Genomic DNA, 25,748 nt, shown 5'->3' on the forward strand with positions numbered 1-25,748 from the left:
TTTAAGGCAGCATTCATCTTCTAGATTGTAAAAGTGTACAAGTTAAGGCAGGGGCTTTCGCACAAAGCGACTAGGTTTGAGTCTCAGCTCTGCAACTTGCTAAATGTGCAACCGTGGGCAGGTTACATAGCTTCCCTGTGTCTTAGTTTCCTCATCTGTAAAATGGAACTGTTAATGTACCTGCTTCCTAGGATTAAACAGAATTAACTCACGTAAAGCAGCGTTGAAATGTGTGCCTGATACATAATACAGTAAAAAACAAAAACAAACAAAAACCACTATGTAAGTTACAGTCACTAGTATTCATGCATTCAATAAATGCTTTATTTTAATGTGTTATATATGTGTGTGTGTGTGTGTGTGTGTACACTCCAGAGAATAATTACATAGTAAACATCCATATAACCACCATTCATGAAAAAGACCACCCTGCCTCCACTGCTCAGTAGTGCCACGTTTGTCATAAATCACGTGTACCTATATGTGGGACACAGTTTCTGAACTCTATTCTGTTCGTAATTACTCTTGCTTTATAAAAAGCCTTGATACCTGATATGGCAAGTCCTCCCATCTTGTTATTTTTCAAAGGATTTTGGCTTTTCTAGGTCTTTTGTATATCAATATACATTTTAGAATCAGTTTGTCAAATTTCAAGGAAAAATCTCTTGAGATTTTTAAAAATTAATTTATTTACTTTTGGCTGTGTTAGGTCTTTGTTGCTGCGCGTGGTCTTTGCTGCGGCGAGCGGGGGCTACTCTTTGTTGCGGTGTGCGGGCTTCTCACTGCAGTGGCTTCTCTTGTTGCGGAGCACGGGCTCTAGGCACGCGGGCTTCAGTAGCTGTGGCTCGCGGACTCTAGAGCGCAGGCTCAGTAGTTGTGGCACACGAGCTTAGTTGCTCCGCGGCACGTGGACTCTTCCCGGACCAGGACTCGTGTCCCCTGCACTGGCGGGCGGATTCTTAACCACTGCGCCACCAGGGAAGTCCCTTCTGAGATTTTTGTTTGTGACTGCATTGAATCTCTGGATCGCCCTGGGAAGAATTGACATCTTCACAATATTGACTATTTCAATTAGTAAATTTAATGTATCTCTCCATTTATTTAGGTCCCCTTTAATCACTTGATAATATTTGATCATTTTTTTCCATGGAGATCTTGCACATATGTTATGTTAGGTCTATTCCTACCTACTTAGAATTTCAGGTACTGTTGAGAAACAATTATCCTTTTTCTTATTTTAGTTTCTGACTCTGGTGCTGGTATATATTTTGTAAAGATATTTTTTTTAAATCAGTGCCTTTTCTGTTGCCAGACTCTGGCCCAAAAGGGTCCCATCTTCACCCCTCCTCACCTTCCCATCCGACCCTGTTATGGCCCCGCCCTGTGACCTTAATCCCTCCAAAGCTGGGGGAAGAGAGGGGGGCTGTGTGCAGATGGCTCTTCAACCTCGAAAGGAGGATGGCGGCATCTGAAGGCGGGAAAGGTGAGAGCAGGCTTCCACCCCTGCAGACCCTTGGAGCAAGCCTGGGCTCTGCTCCATCCTCAGCCCCTCTGACCCACCCACTGCCCACCAGGACCCCACCCCTGGAGAGCCTTTAGGGGACCAGAATCACATCATCCTGTTCCCATCCCAGCCGGCCCCAAACACAGCCTTAGATCCCAACTGAAACCCAACCGAATCCTGGCCCTGATCTCTATCCTAGCGCCCACCCCAACTTCAACTCCCGTGCCAGCCCCAAGCTTAATCCTAACACAAACTTTACCAACCAGAGGGCAAACCCCCGTTAGAGTCCAAACCCCAACGTGGATACAGACCTTACCATGAGCTCTAAAGTTACCGAAACTCAACCCCAACCCCTGGATATAAGCACTGTTAGTGAGTGGGTCTCTGACTTTCCAGAAAGAGTGCAGACCCATTTTTAAGTACCAGAGAGAGAGAGAGAGAGAGAGAGAGAGAGAAAGAGAGAGAGAATACACACTTGATGGTGGTAGTAAGTTGTGAAGGCTTAGAGTCAGAGACTGCCTGGATTTGGCTCCCAATTCAGCTACTTCATCAAATCACTTAACCTCTCTTTTTGCATCAATTTCTCCACCTGCAAAATGGGGATAATACTATGTGCCAGACATTCTTCTGAATGCTGAACTCATTTAATCCTCACAACAACCCTATATTATAGGTACTCTTACTGTCATCTCATTATACAGGTAAGGAAATTGAGGCTCAGAGAGGTTACATAATTTGCTCAAGGCCACACACACCTACCAAGTGGTAGAGTCAGGATTTAAACTCAGATAGCTTGTTTCCTCCAAAGCTGGGTATCTTAACCAGGCCAACCCACTGTCCCTTGGAGGCTGAAACAAGGCCATGGGACTTGGGAATGGCTTTAGCTGAAAACCCCAGTGCAAAACTCAGATCCCACCCAAACTCAAGTTAAACCCTAACCTTGATCCTAATTCAAATTCCAACTCATTCAAATATCCAGTCCTAACCCTAAATCATACCTCAAGAACACTTTACTCCCACGGTATTTAAACCCAACCCAAAACCTACCACTCAAATTTAATCCTAAATTTGCTTCCAGCTATAAACTTAATCCTACCCCATGCCAATTTAATCTCTACCCCCCAAATCTAACATCAAGCCCTACTTCAATTAGAAACATAATCTCACCCTCACTCCCCTATAAACTCTCACTCTAACGTCAATCAACTCCAGTCCCAACTCTTATCCCCCAATCTTTAACTCAGTTACCCTCAACTTTCCCTAATTTTACATACTCTTCTCTCCTTCCCTCAGACAGAGGGATAGGATCATGTAGGAGGCAGCCGTGATTGCCCCAATACCCTGTCCCCCCCGCCACTCGGTTTCTCCACACAGACTCCACCCCAGAGCCCAGTCCAGCCAACGGGACAGGCCCTGGGCCCGAATGGGGGCTGTGCCCTGGGCCCCCAGCATCAGGTGGTGAAATCGGCGAGGCATCCAGCCTGGGGACCCCTAAGCGAAGGACTCAGCACAGTAAGCACAAGACAGTGGCAGTGGCCAGTGCCCAGCGCTCACCCCGGGCACTCTTCTGCCTCACCCTGGCAAACCCCCTGCGGCGGTCCTGCATCAGCATCGTGGAATGGAAGCATCCTGGAAGGCCAGGGGCAGGGCTCAGGGGTGAAGGTCACCAGGGTACCAAGAGTCAAGGATTAAGCCAGGGCTGGAATGGAAGAGGGCTGAGGTCACCAGGGATCAAGGATTAAGAACTGGATTCAAGGGGGAGTTGAGAAAGGTGAAGGTCACCAGGGGGATCAAGAGTCAAAGACTAAATCTCAGCAAGAGTTGAGGATGGCTAAGGTTTCCAGGGGGGTCAGAGTCAAGGCCTTGGTCAGGGCAGGGGCTGGGAATGTCAGAGCTGGTCACCTTAGGGTCAAGGGTCAGCATTGGGTGGGGAGGGCCCCAAGGGAATGTGGGGCTCTGAGACCACTCTGCCTGGGTCCTTAACTGTGTCCACCTGAGGCCCTTCGACATCCTCATCCTGCTGACCATCTTTGCCAACTGCGTGGCCCTTGGGGTCTACATCCCCTTCCCAGAGGATGACTCCAACACTGCCAACCACAACCTGGTGAGGCTAGCCCCGCCCTGCCCCGCCCCGCCTCCAGCTAGATACAGCCCCAGTAGAGCCACACCTCAAGCCTTCCAGCCAGGCCCCGCCCCTCTCTGACCCAGATGACCCTCTCCTGCCCAGCCCCACCCTCGGTCCCCGCTACTCTCCTCTTCCCCTTCCCCCTGTCAAACAAACCCCACTCCCAAATAACTTCCCGATCTGCCGCCCCCCACCCCCGGCTCCGCCCCCAGGAGCAGGTGGAGTACGTGTTCTTGGTGATTTTCACTGTGGAGACCGTGCTCAAGATCGTGGCCTACGGGCTGGTGCTCCACCCCAGCGCCTACATCCGCAATGGCTGGAACCTGCTCGACTTCATCATCGTCGTGGTCGGGTGCGCCTCTGCAAGGAACACCCCCAACCCTAGCTCAACTTCCCACCACAGGACCGCTAAATTCGGGGCTCGGGGAAGCGACTGCTTCAGACTGCCTCCATTCGGTAGCCAGAATCAGGAATATTAACATATTTTAAACCTATTTGTATTTCCAGTTACAGGGACTTGCACTTTTTCGAGGAGAAGGGTGGGGGGAAGGGGGGATCCGAACGCCTGACCCCCGCCTCCTTGTCCTGTGATCCCTCATCAGGCTGTTCAGCGTGCTGCTGGAGCAGGGGCCCGGACGCCCGGGGGACGCCCCGCATACTGGAGGGAAGCCGGGGGGCTTCGATGTGAAGGCGTTGCGGGCGTTTCGGGTGCTGAGGCCACTGAGGCTGGTGTCCGGGGTCCCGAGTGAGTGGCTCGTCCCCCGGGCTTGGAGGTAGCGGAGGGGAGAGCGGGAGGGGGGCTGAGCTGACCCCGCCCCTACGTTGCCCACCCCTCGCTCCCCACAGGCCTGCACATAGTGCTCAATTCCATCATGAAGGCGCTGGTGCCGCTGCTGCATATCGCACTTCTCGTGCTCTTTGTCATCATCATTTACGCCATCATCGGACTCGAGCTGTTCCTCGGACGCATGCACAAAACATGCTACTTCCTGGGATCTGGTCAGCAAGCCCACCCCAACCCCGGAACAGGATACGCCCCCTCCAATGGCTCCTAAGCCCCACCCTGTTCTCTAGGGGACACACTCAAATTCACAACACTCCGCCCCCAGATAAACAAGTCTTACCCCGCCCCTCCCATATTCAAGACTCCGCCCTCAATTCCAGACTACAACCGCCCCCCTAGCTAATTGCTCCGCCCTATCACAAGTTTCCACTCACAGGTTAAGGCCCTATCCCACACTGAAGACTCCATTCTCCAGAACTGGCCCCAAATAGGCCTTTTTCATCCACACCCAAACCCGTCTTGGCCCCACCCTTCTTTCAAAAGACCCTCCCAAATTCACAAGACTGCTCCTAGGCTCATGCCTCACTGTTATTCACAAGATTCTGCCCCAAGGTTTACAGTCCCACTCCTCAGGTCCCTGTGGTTGGGTTTCACAGCTTCCCAGGGGTTCAGAATCCTGACCCAGCACAGTCAGAGGCTACGGGTTGTCTTTGACTTAGAAAAATCTAGAACCCTGAGGCGAGCCTCCCAGGTAGGCGGGCCTCCAAGGTGGCAACGACTGTGGGTGGGCGTGCTTCAGGTTCCAGAGCTCCAGTCTTCCCACAGACGTAGAGGCGGAGGAGGACCCATCGCCCTGTGCGTCATCGGGATCGGGGCGTGCTTGTACGCTGAACCAGACCGAGTGCCGCGGACGCTGGGCAGGTCCCAACGGAGGCATCACCAACTTCGACAATTTCTTCTTCGCCATGCTGACAGTCTTCCAGTGCATCACCATGGAAGGCTGGACTGACGTGCTCTACTGGGTGAGGTGGACGGCGGGCACACAGTGCAGAAGCTGCACCTGCCTTTCCTCACCGAGCTCGGGTGGGAGTGTCCGCCTACCCTGAGGGATGCATGCCCCTTCTCTCTCCCTAGATGCAGGATGCCATGGGGTATGAACTGCCCTGGGTGTATTTCGTGAGTCTTGTCATCTTTGGATCCTTCTTCGTCCTCAACCTTGTACTTGGTGTCCTGAGTGGGTGAGGAACCTAGACACCTACCCAGGCCTTCCTTCCTGCCCCTCAGCCCCTGTCCCTTTATTTTGTTCCTGGCAAGCTGCTAGGCATCCTTCAAAACCCATTTAAAATACCCCTTCATTCATTCAATCAACATTGAGCATCTACTGTGTGTGAGGCACTGTTTCAGGAATGGAACAAGAGACAAAAATCTCTGCCTTCCTGGATATTACATTCTGGTGGGGAGAGACAGACAATAGCAACATACACAATAAATGTGTGTTTGTACATACATACACACACATATGTGTAGTGTCTTATATGGAATATGTGCTATGGAAAGAAAGGAAGAGTTAAGATAGGAATGCGAGATCTTGTAATTACAAATAAGGACAATCAGGACAGGCCTCCCTGAGATGGTGTTATCTCAGTGAAAGTGTGAAAGAGATTGAGCCCTGTGGGTATCTGAGGAAAGATTGTTCCAAGCAAAGGGAACAGCCAGTGCAAAGGCTCCAAAGCTAAAATGTGCTTAGCATATTCAAAGAACAGCAAAGAGGTCAGTGTGGCTGGGAGGTGACGGCAAGGGGGCCAGGGTTGTTCCCCCACCTAACCCTCTATTCTCCTCCCTCAGAGAGTTCTCCAAGGAGAGGGAGAAGGCAAAAGCGCGAGGGGACTTCCAGAAGCTTCGAGAGAAGCAGCAGCTGGAGGAGGACCTGCGGGGCTACCTGGACTGGATCACACAGGCGGAGGAGCTGGACATGGAGGACCCCTCAGCTGATGGCAACTTTGGTTCTGTGGCTCAAGAGGGCCAGGCCAGCCACCGTAGGCAATCCCAACCTGGCCCACTCCCTGCTCCACGCATCCTCAGATGTGGGCTGCCCTCCTGAGATCCAGCCCCAGCCCGCAGCAACTCTAGGCCCCTGGGTCTTCCCTGGAGGTCCAGTGGTTAAGACTCCGCACTTCCACTGCAGGGAGCACGGGTTCGATCCCTGGTCGGGGAACTAAGATCCCACATGCCATGCTGCGCGGCCAAAAAATAACAACAACAAAAAAAAAACTCTAGGCCCAGCCTCCGGTTAGGACACAGAACCCAGACTCAGATACCCTTCCCAGACTGCACCCAGAACAAAGACTCCAAATAACAACCCCCCACACACACACACAGGGCCCTAACCCCGCCCCAGGCCGTGCTCCACCACTGTCCTCCATGTCCCCACAGGGCCACAACTGGCAGAGCTGACCAATAGGAGACGAGGACGTCTGCACTGGTTCAGTCACTCCACCCACTCCACACACTCCACCAGCAGCCACGGTGGGGGTCCAGCAAGGTTGACAAGGGGGAGGGATGGGTAGGCAGAGGAGAAAGCCAAAGTCAGAACCCTGGGATCTTCATGTGCCAACCTCTTCTTCCACCCTGCCCACAGCCAGCCTCCCAGCCAGTGACACCGGTTCGATGGCAGAGACCCCAGGCGATGAGGAAGAGGAAGAGGGGGCTCTAGCCGGCTGTACACGCTGCCTGTGAGGGCCCCCAGCCCTTGACCCCTGACCCAGCCAGAACCCAGAACAGACCCTGACCCCAATCCTTACTTTAGCCTCCAACCTTGACCTCAGCCCCTGACCTCCAACCCTCGCTACTGACTGCCGCTCAGCCCCTGACGATGCCTACCTCCCATCCCCCTCTTTTCCAGAAACAAGATCATGAAAACCAGTGTCTGGTGAGTTGGAAAAGTTGTGTGACTGCTGGACCCCATGACTTTGTGAGCCCCACCTCCAAGCCCTCCAAGCCCCCCATGACCGCCGGGCTCCCCCACCTGAGCCCCCCAGGGCAGGCTTAGGTAGGTGATCTCAGCCGGTGGGTTCCCCATCCCCACAGCCGCTGCCTCCGCCGAGCCAACCGGGGCCTTCGGGCGCGCTGCCGGCGGGCTGTGAAGTCCAATGCCTGCTACTGGGCCGTGCTGCTGCTCGTCTTCCTCAACACGCTGACCATCGCCTCGGAGCACCACGGGCAGCCCATCTGGCTCACCCAGATCCAGGGTGCACCCCCCAGCCTGCCAGCCCTCTCCCCCAGACCCCAATTCCTTCCACCCCAGAAGCTCCAATCCAGGATCTCTCTGGTGCCCCACACCCCCAGATACTGACCTCCTACCCAAGTAAATGCAGAAACTTTAGCCTGTTCCATCCTACCTTGTAGCTTACACTTGTATAGCACTTGCTGTGTGTGTCAAGCTCTGTTCTCAGCACTTTACCTGTACTCACTCAATTTCTCTTCACTGCAACTTTAGGTGAATTAAGTACTAAGGTGCATTAAGTGACTAATCCCAGGACTCGGCTAGTGAGTGGCGAACCCAGGCAGCCTGGCTCCAAAGTCCAGGCTCTTAATACCACACTGTCTGGACAAGTTAAGCCCTCTGTGCCTCAATTTCCCCATCTACAAAATGGGAATAGTAGTAGTATCCACTTCAGGGGGTGGTGGGGAGGATTAAATGAGTTAAAGTGAAAAATGCTTAGAACATTGCCTGGCCCACATAAAGCTAACACTTTACAAGTGTTAGTTCTTAGTATTATTCATCTTAATCTCAGCCCCCAACCTGAATACTGAGTACACTTCTAATCCCAACCCTCAAACCAGCCCCAGGCCCAACTAAACCCCAGATTCTAACTCTACCCTTGAACTGGAGTTTTTCTGTATTCATAGAGGCTGACCGAGACCCACACCCCAGCTCTGCCCCTTGCCCCAGCTCCAAGCCCCTCAAAAGCTTGCCCACTGTGACCTACAAACTCACCCGATCCCTAGTCCTAACCACGCCACCGGCCTGTGCCTGGACGGATACCAACTACCCCAGATCGCCCCATGGCCCCTACCTCCCCACATTTCACCACAAAAACTGACTAGCCCAGTCACCCCTGCCCCTCTCCCCACAGAGTATGCCAACAAAGTGTTGCTCTGTCTGTTCACGGTGGAGATGCTTCTCAAGTTATATGGTCTGGGGCCCTCTGTCTACGTCTCCTCCTTCTTCAACCGCTTTGACTGCTTCGTGGTTTGTGGGGGCATCCTGGAGACCACCCTGGTGGAGGTGGGCATCATGCAGCCCCTGGGCATCTCGGTGCTCCGCTGTGTGCGCCTCCTCAGGATCTTTAAGGTCACCAGGTGTGTGTGTATGTGTGTGTGTGTGTGTGTGTGTGTGTGTGTCGGGGGAGAGGACGGGGGCCTCAAACACAGCCCCAACAGCCACCACCCCAGCTCCAATGATGACTATATCCTCATCGCCATTCATTTATCAAATATCCATTGAGTGCCTACGGCATACAAGGCGCCCTTCCAGGCCCTAGGGAAACACCAGGAATCAAAGCAGACGCAAGTTCCTGCCTTCCTGGAGATTAAAGTCTGCTGGGGAGGGTGTCTACTCCATTTCCATCCCCTTCCTCAGCCTCAACTTCAGCTAGAACATTATTCCCAACCCCATCTCCAAACTCAACTCCATACTCATCCCCAACCCAAGCCCCATCCCCCACCCCCAACCATAACACCATCTCTAACCCCAACCACCAACCACTCATCATCCACAAGCTCATTTACAGCCCCATAACCCAAGCCCAAGCCCAAGCCCACCTCCAGCCTCATTCCTAGCTCCCAGCCTCATCCCCATCACTAGCCACAACCCCCACATCCCAAACTCATAACCATCAGCCTATCTCCAAACGCAAACCCATCCCCAGTCCCAGCCCCAATCTCATCCCCATCCATCCTCTCCTCTATCCCAACCCTCAGCCACAGACTTATCCCCGACTCAGTCATCTACAACTCCAAATATTCCCCAACCCCATCCCCGGCTACAATCCCTAACCCCAGGCCCAACCTAAAACCCAGCTTTAGCTTCACCAACTTCCATATACCCTCCATACTAACCTCATCTCCCCTAATGCCAACCCCAACCCCGAATACAACCCTCCCCTTACTTCTTATTCTCACCTCACCCCAACTCCAAAATCAATTCCAACAATGACACAAAAGTTCATCTTAACCCAGTCCGCCCCAGTGCATCCCAAGCTGGAGCCCTGCTCCGGCTCCTGACTCACCACTGGACATGTCAACCCTTCCCCCTCCATCTCTGCTGCAGGCACTGGGCATCTCTGAGCAATTTAGTGGCGTCCCTGCTCAATTCAATGAAATCCATTGCATCCTTGCTGCTTCTCCTCTTCCTCTTTATCATCATCTTCTCCCTGCTTGGCATGCAGCTGTTTGGGGGCAAGTTCAACTTTGACCAGACCCACACCAAGCGAAGCACCTTTGACACCTTTCCCCAGGCCCTCCTCACTGTTTTTCAGGTGAGACCTGGAGATCATGGGATGGGTGGGCAAGGCGGGGGCACCCAAGATTGGGGAGAGGGTCCCAAGAGCTTCACGGTGACCTCCCACCCCCAGATCCTGACAGGTGAGGACTGGAATGTGGTCATGTATGATGGTATCATGGCCTATGGCGGCCCCTTCTTCCCAGGGATGCTGGTATGCGTGTACTTCATCATCCTCTTCATCTGCGGCAACTGTATCCTCAGAGCCTTGGGAGGCTGGATCGTGGCAGGGCTGGGGGAGGATAATGGGGACATGGGCACTCCATAGGCAGGCTGCTTCTCCATCCTTGTAGCCTGAGCTCACCCCAGACATCCTGTTGAACGTGTTTCTTGCCATTGCTGTGGACAACCTGGCCAGTGGAGATGCAGGCACTGACAAGGACAAGGGCAGGTGAGGTCTTGCTCTGCCTCCAAGACAGTCTCTCCCTGGGATCCCTGACTGGGACCCTCCCACACACATCCCACACCACCAGAGATGCCTTGGTCACCCTGGCAATCCCCATCTGCAGATCCAACCTTCCAGTCCTCATTCACTGCACATGCATTTATTGAGCACCTACTTTTTGCCAGGCCCTGTTCTAGATGCTAAAGAGACAGCAGGGGTCAAAGAAGACAGAGTCCTTGCTTTCATGGAGCTGACATTCTAGTTGGGGAAGGCAAGCAAAACAAACAAATGAATATATAATAATATAATTTAATTAAATATATGTTAATATGTAATGAAGAAAAAGAAAGCAGAATAAGAGAATAGAGAGAAATGAAGATTGCTATTTTGGTTAGGGTAATCAAGGAAGGCCTCTATGAGAAGGTGACAGTTAAAGAGAGGCCTGAATGAAGTGGGGGAGTGAGCCATGCAAATATCTGGGGAAAGAGTGTTCAAGGCAAGGGGACAGCAAGTGCAAAGGTCTTGAGGTGATAATATTCTTAGCACATTCAAAAAACACCATGGAGGGAATTCCCTGGCAGTCTAGTGGTTAGGACTCGGCTCTTTCGCTGCTTTCACCCAGGGCCCCGGGTTCGATACCTGGTCTGGGAACAAGGAGAGTGGTAAGAGGTGAGCTCAAATGGGGGGAATAGAAAAGCCAGATGAAGGGCATTCTGGGCCATGGTGAGAACTTTGGGTTTTGCTCTGAGTGGTGCGGAGCCATGGGAGGGGTGTGAGCAGAGGAGGAATGTATCAGACGTAGAATTTAACAGCATCCCTCCTGCTGCTGAGAGAATAGACTAAGGGGATGAGGGGGGAAGCAGGGAGGTTGTATGGGACCTGAGAAAGGTCTGTTCTGATTGCAATGACCCCCTCCCTTGGCCTTGCCTATCTGCTTCCATCCTTAACAGTCACCTCCTCCCCAACTTCCTCGCACAGGGAGAAGGACACTGAGGGAACTCCACAGGAGAATGGAGCACTGGTGAGTTAGAGGCCTGGGCACTGTCTACACCTCCCACTACCACCAATATCTGTCTATGCATGTGTGTCTTTATCCCGCATCCTCTGCCTGTTCATTCCTTCTTTACTGTGTCCCTCCCATGCCTCCCCTGTGTCCATCCCCTGGTGTCTACCCCATCATCGATGACCCCCATCTTCCCGTCCCCAGGTGCCTGGTGGGGAGAATGAGGAAGAGGAAGGTGCAAAAAATGAAGGAGCAGGCAAGTGGGCAAGGCCAGGTGGAAGAGGTATGGGACCTTGGGGACAGCACCCAGGTGGAGCTCGTGACCCCTGAGACCCTCCTCTCTGGAGAGCAGCCTTCTCCAACAACATCTTAAAAATAATGGGCTTGGTGTGTGGCCAGGAACATTTGAGACGCTGAGATTAAAGAAGAGAAACAGACATTTTGTTTCACTGCAGAACTTCTCAGAGCCTTTATGATAAAATAGTATGTATACGACTGAAGATGCCAATGTGCATTCAACACACATTTACTGAGCCCCTCCTGTGTCCCATGCACTGTTCTAAGTGCTGAGGACACAACAGTGAACAAAACAGTCTGAAATCCCTTCTCTGAGGAGCTGACATTCTAGCAGGGAGATGAGAATTTACCACATGACAAGCACTGTTCTAGGTGCTTTACATACATTTTCTCAATTCATTCTCTCTCCTTTGATCTGCTGCTGCTGCCAGGCATGGAGGAAGAGGAGGAGGAGGAGGAGGAGGAAGAGGAGGAGGAGGAAGGGGGTGCAGGGCATGTGGAACTCCTGCAGGAAGTTGTACCTAAGGAGAAAGTGGTACCCATCCCTGAGGGCAGCGCCTTCTTCTGCCTCAGCCAAACCAACCCGTGAGTGTTGAGAATGTACAGGGAGTTGGGGCAGGAGGGGCTGGGGCAGGGGGAGGACCAGGGAGCAGCCAAGGCTTGGGTGGGGTGCACGGCCTTATGCAACAGGGCCCATGCTGTATCTCTCGGGCTCCCCCAGTCAACTCTGCGGTCCTGTGTTCTGACTATGGACCATTCCCCACTCCCCAGGCTGAGGAAGGCCTGCCACACCCTCATCCACCATCACGTCTTCACCAATCTTATCCTGGTGTTCATCATCCTCAGCAGTGTGTCCCTGGCAGCTGAGGACCCCATCCGAGCCCACTCCTTCCGCAACCACGTGAGCCTTGGGCTGGGGACTCAGGAGACACTCCCAAGGGTGTCCTACTGGGCACAAGCTGGGGCCAGGGTGGAGGCAGGGAGAAGACCCCTAGTTGGGCAGAGAGAGAGGAGCAATAATGGCAGCTGCAGCAGTGCCAGCCTTTATTATGAGTGCAACACACTTGGGGAAGCACCGGGGAGGTGATCAGTGTTTGGCAGAGGAGGAAGCTGTGCTCAGAGGTTGAGCAGACCAAGGGCGCCCATGTAGCTGAGTAGAGGCAGAGGAACCCAAATCTGAACCCTTGTCTTTCTGGTGGCCAAGGCTTTTGCCTTGTAGAAAAGTCCTGATGATGATGATGATGGGAGAGAGAGAGATAGAGGGAGGGAAGGAGAGAGGGAGGGAGGGACAGCCAAACTTACTGAGAGATACACACAGCTAGGGTCCCCCTCAGCCATGACTCGGTGGCTCCCCCTCTTTCTTGCCCCCCAGATTCTGGGGTATTTCGATTATGCCTTCACCTCCATTTTCACTGTGGAGATTCTACTAAAGGTGACTAATGGACCGCCCATCATACCCCCAGTTACCCCAACCTACTCCCCACCCACCCCTGCAGCCCACCTCTCCTGTTTCCATCCCCAACTCCCTTCTCTATCCCCGGATCTGGGGTCTAACTAGCCTGATGTCCCCCTACTCCCCAGATGACGGTGTTCGGGGCTTTCCTGCACCGTGGCTCCTTCTGCCGTAGCTGGTTCAATCTGTTGGATCTGCTGGTGGTCAGCGTGTCCCTCATCTCCTTTGGCATCCAGTGAGTGACACCTGCCTACCCCATTCCTCCAAGAGCCAAGGCCAGGCCCGGGCCATGGCCTGAGGACTGCCCCCTCCTCAGCTCCAGTGCCATCTCGGTGGTGAAGATTCTTCGAGTACTCCGAGTACTACGGCCCCTCCGAGCCATCAACAGGGCCAAAGGACTCAAGGTAATCCCATCCCACCCAAATCCATGGGACCCAGACCCTGCCCCGCCCCTGGGGCCAGGATCACTGATCCGACTGACCATTTGCAGTGATGCATGACCACATAGCCTGGCCGCAATATGTAACCACACGGCCCTGACCACTGGCCATGTGGCCTCATCCATGTTCCTTACAAGTGACCATCCATTCCTTACCAAAGGCCACATTTCTGTGATCCAAGTTCCTGACATGTGGCCACATACCCCTGTCTGGCAAACACATTTCCCGTTGGTACCCACACATCCTTCACCCAAGACCACATGTTCCTGACCCAAGTCCCTGAGCTCCATCCATGCCCAGAGTCCTTGCCCTGTGGCCACCGTGGCCTGCGGTGTCCATGAGCCATATTTCTGGGTGTTTGCAGCACGTGGTGCAGTGTGTGTTCGTGGCCATCCGGACCATCGGGAATATCATGATTGTGACCACGCTCCTGCAATTCATGTTCGCCTGCATTGGCGTGCAGCTCTTCAAGGTGGGAGGAAACACTGGAGGGAGGCCCAGGCATGAATCAAGGCACGGGGCCGGGGGATGAAGGGTGAATCTGCTTGACAAATATCCTCTCTTCAGGGGAAATTCTACAGTTGCACTGATGAGGCCAAACACACACCCCAAGAATGCAAGTGAGTGCCTGAAATCCTGCCCTCCATGGAGCCCAGGACCCTCCCAAAGTCCAAAGAGGCCCCTAGATCTCACCCAGGCCTCTAAAACCCCTAGATCTTCCTCCAAGGACCTGCAGAGACCCCTCCAGATTTTATCAAGGCCCCCAAGACCCCAGAAATCCTCAAGGCCCCAAGATACATCCCGAGAATTCTCCCAAGAACGGCAAAAGCCCTCAGACATCAGTCCTTAAGAGGCCCCCCCCAATAACTGCCCAAAACCCCTCTCCACATTCCCCAGAGTTACCTACATTCCACTCCAGAATCCCAACCGTCCTCAAACACCCGACCCCCACCACCAAGTCCCCAGCTTCCGTCTTGAGACTCCTACAGAGGGTAATAGTTCGCTGAAATTAGACATTCCTGGTTCAAATTCGTCTTATGAGACTTGGATACATTTCATAACCTTGCTGAGTCCCATTTTCCTCAACTGAAAAATGGGGATAAAAAGAGTGTGGATTTCACAAGGTTGTTGTGAGGAGCAAATGAGTTACTACACAGAGAGTGTACTACAATGTAAAGTGTACTACATGTAAAGCCTAGCACAGTGCCTGGCATATACTTAGTGCTGATAAATGTTGGCTGTTATTCGTATTGCTTTTTCCTGGATGGCAACGATGGTGACAATAATGCTGATGATAGCTAATGTATACGGCCCCAACAATGTGCCAGACACTGTTCTCATTGATTAACAAAATGAATCCTTGTAACAAGACAGGAAATACATTCTGTTATTATCCTTATGTCATAAATGGGGAAAACTGAAGCACAGAGGTTAAGTGCCCAAGGTCACCCAGCCAGTAAATGGAAGGGCAGGATTGGAACCCAGGCTATCCAGCTCCACCACTATGCCCTGCTGCCTCCGTGCTGCAGACACCAGTCCCCATTCCACAGCTCCCTACCCCTCCTCACCCACCCAGCATGTCTGCAACATCCACAGGGGCTCCTTCCTGGTCTACCCCGATGGAGATGTGTCAAGGCCCCTGGTCCGGGAGCGGCTCTGGGTCAACAGTGATTTCAACTTTGACAATGTCCTTTCAGCCATGATGGCCCTGTTCACTGTCTCCACCTTCGAAGGCTGGCCTGCGTGAGGGGCAGGGGCCCAGGGATGGGCAGGGGACTGGGCAAGAGGCTTTAGGGGATTGGCTTTGGATATCCTGGGGATGGGTGGAAGGGTATCTTGGGATGTGAAGAAGGTCTCTGGAGAGTGGATAGGGTTTTCTGGGGACTGGTGGGTGTATCAGATGACTAGGTGGGGATCTCCCAGAAGTTGGCTGGGGGTGCTTTGGGGACCTGGTTGAGGGGGCCTCCAAGAATTGGGTAGAGAGGTCTCTGAGGCATTAGGTGGAAGTCTAGAGAGGACTGCGTGGGATTTAGCGGGGGTACCAAGTAGAGGTCTGGGGGGACTGGGTGGAGGTCTTGGAGGAGATGGAGCTGGAGATTCAGGGGTTTCCAGATAGCTGCACAGTCTTTGGGAGTACTAGGTGGGGGGCGATGGAGCAAGGAATTCAAGTTGATAGGACAGGGGATTTAGAGATCTTTGGGGGCTTGTTGGGGAGTTCTGGGGAGCTGGATGGGGATCCTCAGATGGCTGGAGGAGAACTGGGAGTCTGTGGGAACTTAAGGGATTTGGGAGTCTTGGAGGGCCTGGATGGGGATTCTCAGGAAGGTTGGATGGGGATCTCTGGATCTCTGGAGGGCTGGGCTTTGGGAGTCTTTGAGGGCCGGGTGTGTAGGTCTCAGATAGTTAGGGGATTTGGGGATCTTTGGGGATATTCTGGGGTGCCTAAGGTGTCTGGGGACAGGTCTGAGGGGTCTGGGGTATCCCTTCACTTGCTCCCACTGGCTCCCCAGGCTGCTATATAAGGCCATCGATGCAAACGCAGAGAACAAGGGCCCCATCTATAATTACCACGTGGAGATCTCAGTGTTCTTCATTGTCTACATCATCATCATTGCATTCTTCATGATGAACATCTTTGTGGGCTTCGTCATCATCACCTTCCGTGCCCAGGGTGAGCAGGAGTACCAAGACTGTGAGCTGGACAAGAACCAGGTGACCTCCGACCCCTGATCCACCAACCCCCACCCCCACCCCAGCTCCTTGCCTCGGGACCCCACTGCTCACTCATGCCTTGCACCTATATGCAGCGCCAGTGTGTGGAGTATGCCCTCAAGGCCCAGCCACTCCGCCGCTATATCCCCAAGAACCCGCATCAGTATCGGGTGTGGGCCACTGTGAACTCTGCTGCCTTCGAGTATCTCATGTTCCTGCTCATCCTGCTCAACACGGTTGCTCTAGCCATGCAGGTCTGAGCTCCCCACCCTGATCCCGCCAGACACCTGACCCTATTCTGTCTGCACAAATCCTTAAGAACTGTCAGGAATGCTTTAGCCTGCAAGTAACAAAACCCCCAACTGACAGAGACTTAAGCTTTAAAGATATGTGCCACGTATATTCAAATCAAAGGCCAAGAATCATAAGTTGTATCCTGATTTCAGAGATGTGAGAATGTGGAAAAAATGACAGATGGCAAATGTAAGTTGTCATTGGCTGTGAAATGCACCCCAATTTCAGAGATTCTAAACTGTGAAAAGATGTGTATCCTGGAGTCAATGAATTATGATAGTTACCTCACATAGCAAGCAGTGCAGAGGTAGGCTGTTTGCTCATTGCTCATCAGGGACCCAGGCTCTATATTTCTGCTCCTCTATTCTTAGTAAGTTGGGTTTCGTTCTCATGACTGTTGCTTCATGGTCACAAGATGGCTGCCACAGTTCCAGGCATCAAAACCACATTCAAAGAAGGAAAAAGGAAGGAAGGTTGCACCAAGGGACTCTCCTCACTTGACCCTTTTATTGGAAATCAAAAATAATTTTCACAGAAGCTGCCCAAGCAGCAGCAAGCTTACGTTTCTGTCTCATTAGTCAGAACTAGCTGCAAGGAAAGCTAGGAAATCAAGGGCTGGGCTTTCCAATATCCATAATGAGAGGTGGACAGTGTGAGAGGTTTGGCCAACCCATAGTGCTACCACATCCCCAGACTTACCTCAGTCCAAGACAGAGAATATTTGGTTGGGGTTGGGGGGGGAATCTCTGCCTCAGGCTATGTCCCCACGTCTGATTTTCTCCCCAGCACTATGAGCAGACTGCTCCCTTCAACTATGTCATGGACATCCTCAACATGGTTTTCACTGGCCTCTTCACTGTTGAGATGGTGCTCAAAATCATCGCCTTCAAACCCAAGGTACCCCCCAAGGCCTAGACCCATTCCTTAGGGTGGAACTCACTGCATAGCTCTCGGGGGGCAGCAACCAGGCAGTCATGAGACTAGGGAGGAAGAGGGATCTAGATGCAGCCTTATCATGTGATCCAACCTAGACCCTGCCTCCCCAATGCCCCCAACCACTACTAGCCCCATACCCTAGCTTGCTAGCTCTGAGAAGACAGGGCACTGCTTTCCTCCTGTCTACAGCATTACTTTACCGATGCCTGGAACACGTTTGATGCTCTTATTGTGGTGGGCAGCGTAGTGGACATTGCCGTCACTGAAGTCAACGTGAGGACTGGCTCTCCACTAACCCACTCACCCCCTACCAACCTTCCCTCACCTCAACCCCAGGGCTTTCTTTCACATGGGGAGGTGGTTCCCACTCACATCCGCCCCACTCCTGGCGACTCAGAGCTCCTCCCTCTAGCTCTATCCCTTGAGTCCCTATTGGGTTCAGCCAAAGCCCCCTTCTACCAGCTCCCGCTCGTTCATTTGCAAGCTATCCTCTGGCTCCAGCATCTCCTAACATGACTCTCCGGTTATTTCTATTATTTTCTTCATTGCTTCTACATCCCCCTCCATTGGTCCCATCATCTCCACCAACTCCTGCTTTGACTCCATCATCTCCTCTGATTCCTTCATTGGCTCCATTTCCTCCACCGACACCATCGTCTCTGACACTGGGTCTTTCACGGTTCTGTCATCACCACTGACTGCACGGTTGGCTCCATCATCTCTTTCACTGGGTACTACATGGTCCTCCATTGACAATGCTTCTGGGTCCATACCTCCATCACTGGCTTCTCCATTGGATCCTCCATCGGTTCTCTCATCTCCGTGAAACCACCGGCTTCATCATTTCCTCGATTGGCTCCAATATCTCTCCTCCACCATCTCCTGTGCCCTCTCCTCTACCTTTCACCCTCATTACCAACTTTTCCTTCAACCATCCTGATCCATTACCACATAACCTTCCTTATCATCCCTTGGATAATAACTCTACCATCCATTATCCCCCGTATCTGCTCCATCATTTCTCTCCTTGTTCATTGGCCCTGTGACCTCATCATCTCCTCCATCACCTCTATTTTGGCAATATCTCCGTGCAGAATGGTGGCCATCTTGGCGAGGTAGCCCCCCCACCTCACAACAGGGACTCTCTGCCTCTCTCTTCACCTACCCTCCTTTCCTTTCTTCCCAAAAGTCCTTAGAAATGCTCCCTGACCACCCTGGGGCCTGGGTTCTGAGGGATTTGGAGGCTGGGAGGGCCAAAGCATGAGACAGGGAGGTGGCTGGGGCAAACGTGGACTGAGCATACCCACCACACGCCCAACCCCAGAGCTCTGAGGACAGTTCCCGCATTTCGATCACTTTCTTTCGCCTCTTCCGAGTCATGCGGCTGGTCAAGCTCCTCAGTAAGGGTGAAGGGATTCGCACATTACTCTGGACATTCATCAAGTCCTTCCAGGTAACTCCCCCACTCCTTTGTTCGCCCCTCATCCCCACTTCACACCCTCAGCTTGTCCTTTTACCGCCCCCAGAACTACACCTTCCAGCATGCCATACCCATGTGCAGCTTACCATTTCCAGTTTTCTCTCTTTTGTGGGCTCTCAATTCCCAACATGTCTTGGCCTCACTGACCTTACTGTATTGTATTTAATACTGTGTCCATATTTGGGAGACCCTGGCAGGCATGGGCACTTTGGGGATGGACCACATCTCTCAGCAGGCCCCGGCTTGAGTGCATTCTGGGGCTTAACAGTTCTCTGCCTGGACCTGAGTATCTATCCTCCTCTCCACCCCCATAGGCCTTGCCCTATGTGGCTCTTCTCATCGCAATGATATTCTTCATTTACGCAGTCATTGGGATGCAGGCAAGTGAGAACCCTGGGGAGCATCCCTCAGGCACTCCTCTGTTGAGGGGGGTTAGATAGGAATGAGCCCAAAGTGGGGGTAGAAAGACAGACAAGCTGCACCACCCTGAGTCAGTCCATACATCTGTGAAATGGGATCAGCAGTGCCTGCTTGTCAGAGTTGTAAGGATCCTTTGGGTATTAGGTGTTGTGAAATGGATGGGAACCTGTAGGGGCACGGAGTCACCCCTCTGACACAGCCCCTGTATGCCCCCAGATTTTCGGCAAGGTGGCTCTTCAGGATGGCACACAGATCAACCGAAACAACAACTTCCAGACCTTTCCACAGGCTGTGCTGCTTTTGTTCAGGTGACACACACACACACCCTCTCCCCTGCTGCTTTGATCTCGAGCATGCTTTTGGGTGCCCACACATACTCTCTGGGCCCCTGACTGCCTGAGATATGGAAGTAACAGGGCAGCATGGGGCTCCATATTGCCTGAGACCTTTTCTGGCTGTGTTCTAAAGAATCTTTTAGAATATTCTAGCCTCAGCCATCCTTTTTCTGGCTGCCAGACGTATACCTTTCATAGGCCTCAGCACCCCCTCTGTAAAATGCAAACATGATTGTCATCAACATGGCCACACCAGCTTTTAAAATATTGAAACGCTGTTTTTACCAGATGTAGCCCCTGGTAAGAAATAGGTCATCTCCTCACCCCTCTGGCCCCCACAGTGGCCCTTGTCATGACTTCATAGCCTCCCCGCCAAGATGGCACCACTGTGTGACCCCCAGGTGTGCTACTGGTGAGGCATGGCAGGAGATAATGCTTGCCAGCCTTCCTGGGAGCCGGTGTGACCCTGAGTCTGACTTCGGCCCTGGTGAGGAGTTTAGCTGTGGTAGCAATTTTGCCATAGCCTATTTTATCAGCTTCTTCATGCTCTGTGCATTCCTGGTAAGGACCAATCCCCACAACCACCACTACTGCCCCGGGGGCTGGTCCTGTTGGGGATGAGGTGGGGAGCCCAGATCTTCAGAACGGGTAAAAGGGCTGGCCTGATGACAAGATCAACCCGGGGACTCATGACCCAGTGACCATAGAAGCTTACCTCCGCCTCCCACCAAGCCCCCCATACTCTTCTCTGCCCTTCACCTAACCTCTCCTACTCACTGGCCCACAGATCATAAATCTCTTTGTGGCTGTGATCATGGACAACTTTGATTATCTAACCAGAGATTGGTCCATCCTGGGCCCCCATCACCTCGATGAATTCAAGAGGATCTGGTCTGAATATGACCCTGGGGCCAAGTATGCCCTCTGACCCCATACCCGGGATACCAGAGGACAGTGCACTGCCTCACAGTCCTCCAACTCTGGAACCTCTGACCTATGCCTCCCATTACCCAGGCAGTAGATGCCCCAAGTTTCCCACTGCCCCTGTTCTCTGCCTTTTCCTCTCCCCCACTGACTGCCCTCCAGTTCTTCCCTGGAAAACTATGGGGTGTTGGTGGGGCGAGGGAGTGATGAGCTGGTAGGGCCTTGAGTAAGGACCAGAAGTGGTATCTCCAACCCAGTAGTGCCTCTCTTCCACCCCCACCTTCCCCAGAGGCCGCATCAAGCACCTGGATGTGGTTGCCCTGCTGAGACGCATCCAGCCACCCCTGGGATTCGGGAAGCTGTGCCCACACCGAGTGGCCTGCAAGGTCTGTGCACCTGCCCACCACTGCCTCTGAGAGGACTGTCACCACACAGCAGGGGTGGGCAGGGACCCTGCCTTGGGTGGGGAGGGGGTGTTTGGTGGCATCCTCAAAGGTTTCTGCCCTTGGGCATCACATGCCTGCATCCCTGGCATTTGCCCAAAATGGGTTCCATGTCCCTGGTGTGCACAGAGACTTGTGGCGATGAACATGCCTCTCAACTCAGATGGGACAGTGACATTCAATGCCACACTCTTTGCCCTTGTTCGGACATCCCTGAAGATCAAGACAGAAGGTGTGTGGGGAGGAGGGGGAGGGGTAGGAGGGGGAGGGTCCCCGGGGAAGGCGCAAGGAGCAAACTAATTGAGGGATGGGCCCCACTCTTAGCTCTGAACCTCAAAATAGGTGACTCTGCCTTCTCCAGGCCTGTTTTCCCACCTGTCCAACGGGGGCGGTGTTTGGATGCGGTAGAAGTTTGTGACGCGCCCTCCAACAGTGAAGGAGTGGCTGTGAAAGGCTCTTCCTATTGGCTCATGCCCCACATCCTCTCCCCATGCAGGGAACCTGGAGCAAGCCAATCAGGAGCTGCGGATTGTCATCAAAAAGATCTGGAAGCGGATGAAGCAGAAGCTGCTAGATGAGGTCATCCCCCCAGCTGACGGTGAGCTAGCTCCACCGCAGTTCCTTAAGCCTGCCTCTGAGTGTCAACGATTGCTCACCACCACCAAATCATCACTGGCTGGAGAGGGAGGGGTGCAGGGGGAGAGTCCGGGCTTTGATGTGGGGGTGTGGGGAGCAGAGGACTCCTGTGTGATCTTGCCTCCTCTCCCTTGCTCCCAGAGGAAGAAGTTACCGTGGGCAAATTCTACGCCACATTTCTGATCCAGGACTATTTCCGCAAATTCCGGCGGAGGAAAGAAAAGGGGCTACTAGGGGCCGAGGCCCCCCCAAGCACCTCCTCTGCCCTTCAGGTCTTGGGAGCAGGGCCTGAGCTGGGTGGGGGTATGTGGGAGCTCTGTGGCTGAGGCTGACTGCCTTCTTGATCTCATGGAACCCATGTCACAGATGAGGAAACTGAGACCCCAGGACGCACAGAGGGTCAGGGGTGACTGACTGTGGGGCTCCTTCCCCCACCCCACACTCCTACTCAGGGACAGGGAAGTTTAGACCCTGAGCTACCCGCTTCCCTATTTTCCCACCCCCACAGGCTGGTCTGAGGAGCCTGCAAGACTTGGGTCCTGAGATGCGGCAGGCCCTCACCTGTGACACAGATGAGGAGGAGGAGGAAGAGGGGCAGGAGGGAGAGGAGAAGGAAGATGAGAAGGACCCGGAAACGTACAAAGTAAGGACAATAAGCTTTCACTCCCCCAGGAACTCTTGATTGTAAAATACACCCTCAACCCCCTGAGTGATTTCCATACTGTGTCTGGGAGGAAGCCCCCCAGAGAAGACCCCCTGCAATAGACAAATGTTTATTTGGTACCTACCACCCACTGTTGGAGGGCAAGGCCCAGATTTGGCCCCTGGGGAGCTCATTGGAGACACACTATTTGACCAAGTGACTTTTAGTTATAACCTGTATGCAACGCTCAGTCCTGTGATTTCCACAGGCCCCAGTGGGCTCCCAGCCCCCATCTCGCCGGAGCTCTGTGATTTCTGTGTCTCTGCCTGCCTGGGACAAACCGCCAGATTCACTTTCCCTTGGGCCCAGTGATGACGATGGGGGTGCTCTCAACTCCAGACAGTCCAGTGTGCCCCAGGCTGGGTCCCACGCCCACAGGTATGGCCAAAGGTCTGCAGGAGGACTGTGAGGGAAGGCAGGGACTAGCCACTTTATGGGGTACTTCAGGGGGCAGAGGGTGTTTCCAGTGAGACAAACGTCTATTAAAAGAAAGCCCATGTCTCCTTTAAAATGATGACAGGTTAGGGCTTCCCTGGTGGCGCAGTGGTTGAGAGTCCACCTGCCGATGCAGGGGACGCGGGTTTTGCCCCGGTCCAGGAAGATTCCACATGCCGCGGAGCGGCTGGGCCCGTGAGCCATGGCCGCTGAGCCTGCGCGTCCGGAGCCTGTGCTCCGCAGCGGGAGAGGCCACAGCAGTGAGAGGCCCGCGTACCACAAAAAAAAAAAAAAAAAAAAAAAAAAAAAAATGATGACAGGTTAATTTTATGTTATGTGAATTTTCCCAGTTAAAAAAAGTCTAGTGTTTCTGTAGAAGGTAGGACATGAAATGAAAGGGGACCAGGGGCCCAGGACCACACTGAGGGGATCTGGTCTGCCTAACTTGCCTCACTTTCCCCCAGGAGAAGCTCTGGGGTTCTCATTTTCACCATTCCGGAAGAAGGAAGTTCTCAGTCCAAGGCAACCAAAGGGCAAGAGAAGCAGGATGAACAAGAGGAAGTCCCCAGCCAGCACTCTGGCCACGACACGTAGGATGAGCCCATGAGCCACGTGCGAGAGGGATGGCACCCCATCGCGCATGCCCAGGCCTGAGCTCACCCCAGCCCTCCCTCCCAAACAGGCTCTCCTACCTAGATGAGCAGGCAGGGACTCCCCCACGCCCCATCCTTTTGCCACCTCACAGACCCCAGAGATATGTGGATGGCCACCAAGCACCACGCCGCCGTCTGCTGCCCCCAACGCCTGCAGGTGAGCGTGGACATGGGTCCTGGGGGGCCCCTTGGGCCATAAGGGCAGAGGGCTGAGGAGGCACTGACATTCCTCTTTGCCCCTGGTGCCCCCCACACCCCCAGGCCGGAAGCCTTCCTTCACCATCCAGTGTCTGCGGCGCCAGGGCAGTTGTGAAGATTTACCCATCCCAGGCACCTATCATCGTGGGCGCAACTCAGGGCCCAGCAGGGCACAGGTGAGGTGGGGGAGGGGGGCTGAGGCCCGGAGGGGTGGGGGGCAGCCTAGGCTGAATTTATCAAATACACTACATATCGGACCCTTCTGAAGAAGGGGGCACGTGTGAATTCACACAGTCCTCACTGTGCCTGTGAGGTGGGTACTGTCACTAGCCCCAGTGTACAGATAAGGAAACTGAGGCCCAGAGAGGCTTACTCAAGATCGCACAGCTAGTAAGTGGCAAAGCTGAGATTTAAATCCAGGCCTTCTATGCTCTGAAATAAACCCACGGTTGATTTATACCCATTCAGTTTGACTCCAGTTGTGTTTGGTGGGTAAGAAGTAGGCACAGGAGTGGATTCCTAGATCCTCATACCCTCCCCATCAATCACTATGCCCCTGATGTTCATTCTGGTCCAGGGTTCCTGGGCAACCCCTCCTCAGCGGGGCCGGCTCCTATACGCCCCACTGTTTTTGGTGGAGGAGGGTGCAGCAGGGGACGGATACCTCGGCAACTCCAGCAGTCCACTGCGCACCTTCACCTGTCTGCACGTGCCTGGAACCCACTCAGACCCCAGCCATGGCAAAAGGGGCAGTGCTGACAGCCTGGTGGAGGCTGTGAGTCCAGAAGGGGAGGGGGCCGGAGGGATGGGAGAGAAGGGGGGAAGGTGGGAGCTTGGGAAGGACGGTCCCCAGTCTCTGTGTTGTGTATGTAGCTATCCCTTTGCTCTGTGACTTCTGCTCAGCAAGATGTGTGTCCCACTGTCCCCCACTGACTTCCCTGCGTGCCCTCATGGGTTCATCACTCGTCCACACCAACCCCTCTGTGCACACTGCTTCGACTCCATGCTCTGCCCTCTGTCAACACTGGTCCCATCTGTGCCCCCAGGTGCTCATCTCCGAGGGCCTGGGCCTGTTTGCCCGAGACCCACGCTTCGTGGCCCTGGCCAAGAGGGAGATTGCAGACGCATGTCGCCTGACACTGGACGAGATGGACAGTGCTGCCAGTGACCTGCTGGCACAGAGGACCAGCTCACTTTATAGTGACGAGGAGTCCATCCTCTCCCGCTTTGATGAGGAGGACCTGGGAGACGAGATGGCCTGTGTCCATGCCCTCTGAATTCCCATCCCTCCCCCACTGCTCAATAAACCTCCTGCCCTCCCTTCCTCAGAAGGAGACCGGCATGGACCACACCCCTGGATTTTGGTGTCTTTGCACTGGAGGCCTGGGGCTGCCCAGCGGTCCTCATCTATCCATCCCCTGTTTCAGCCCTGAGCCACTGCCCACACGCGGGTATTTCCAGAAACCAGGACAGCCGGGCCTGATTATTCAGCGTCAGGGAAGGAAGGAGGAGGAGGGGAGGCGGAAGAGGCAGCAGCCAAAAAAAGCTGGAGACAGAGTGGAGGTGGTGGGGGAAGGGAGGTTTCTGGACAGATGGAGGAAAGTGGAGAGAGTGAGGATGTGTGAGGGCTCGGATGAGGGGTGGGGGAAAGTCAGAGATTCCACAAGGGGTCAGGCAGATCAGACTGAGGCGGGACAGACGGACGGAAAGGAAAGGATAAGGAAACCTCCAGGAGAGTCCTGCCAGTAGAAAGGCCTGGAGGTTAGAACTAGCTTGGCATGTGACGTATCTCAGGCAGAGGGGTCCTCTGACGGCATCAGGAAGGGAGGCTAAATTGGGATCACCCCCACCTCCCCGCTTCTGCTTGTGAAAAAAGAAATCTAGGACTTCCCTGGTGGTCCAGTGGCTAAGACTCCAGGCATCCACTGCAGGTGGCACCGTTCTATCCCTGGTCCGGGAACTAAGATCCCGCATGCCTCCAGGTGTGGCCAAAAAAATAAATAAATAAATAAAGAGAAAAAGGAA

At 53.6% G+C, this 25,748-nt stretch overlaps 1 protein-coding gene across 1 annotated transcript; it reads left to right on the forward strand.

Annotated features, from left to right (window-relative positions):
* The first annotated feature begins 1,458 nt into the window (after positions 1 to 1,458).
* On the forward strand, positions 1,459 to 25,000 carry CACNA1F (calcium voltage-gated channel subunit alpha1 F). The gene is made up of 48 exons (XM_060086522.1): positions 1,459 to 1,483; positions 2,879 to 3,128; positions 3,503 to 3,608; positions 3,842 to 3,981; positions 4,232 to 4,374; positions 4,476 to 4,628; positions 5,239 to 5,435; positions 5,548 to 5,651; positions 6,259 to 6,449; positions 6,847 to 6,939; positions 7,052 to 7,145; positions 7,316 to 7,342; positions 7,501 to 7,661; positions 8,550 to 8,775; positions 9,746 to 9,953; positions 10,050 to 10,170; positions 10,286 to 10,367; positions 11,340 to 11,382; positions 11,569 to 11,620; positions 12,093 to 12,246; positions 12,433 to 12,562; positions 13,034 to 13,093; positions 13,243 to 13,349; positions 13,431 to 13,518; positions 13,919 to 14,026; positions 14,122 to 14,174; positions 15,151 to 15,297; positions 16,065 to 16,266; positions 16,362 to 16,520; positions 17,347 to 17,457; positions 17,686 to 17,769; positions 18,591 to 18,611; positions 18,821 to 18,949; positions 19,291 to 19,356; positions 19,613 to 19,704; positions 20,133 to 20,292; positions 20,519 to 20,646; positions 20,945 to 21,041; positions 21,228 to 21,330; positions 21,595 to 21,696; positions 21,876 to 22,006; positions 22,243 to 22,377; positions 22,646 to 22,815; positions 23,337 to 23,444; positions 23,555 to 23,682; positions 23,787 to 23,899; positions 24,301 to 24,498; positions 24,770 to 25,000. The coding sequence occupies exons 1-48, from the start codon at positions 1,459 to 1,461 to the stop codon at positions 24,998 to 25,000; spliced, it is 5,931 nt and encodes a 1,976-aa protein (XP_059942505.1).
* The last annotated feature ends 748 nt before the right edge of the window (positions 25,001 to 25,748 follow it).

This window comes from Mesoplodon densirostris, chromosome X (genome assembly GCF_025265405.1).
Source record: "Mesoplodon densirostris isolate mMesDen1 chromosome X, mMesDen1 primary haplotype, whole genome shotgun sequence".
Taxonomy (NCBI): domain Eukaryota; kingdom Metazoa; phylum Chordata; class Mammalia; order Artiodactyla; family Ziphiidae; genus Mesoplodon; species Mesoplodon densirostris.

Bases quoted from the DNA above. Each gene is read 5' to 3' on its own strand.
- CACNA1F (XM_060086522.1), top strand. From the start codon at position 1,459: ATGGCGGCATCTGAAGGCGGGAAAG. The intron at 11,383-11,568 runs GTGAGTTAGAGG...TCCCGTCCCCAG, and splicing joins CACAGGAGAATGGAGCACTG to GTGCCTGGTGGGGAGAATGA. The intron at 12,247-12,432 runs GTGAGTGTTGAG...CCCACTCCCCAG, and splicing joins TGCCTCAGCCAAACCAACCC to GCTGAGGAAGGCCTGCCACA.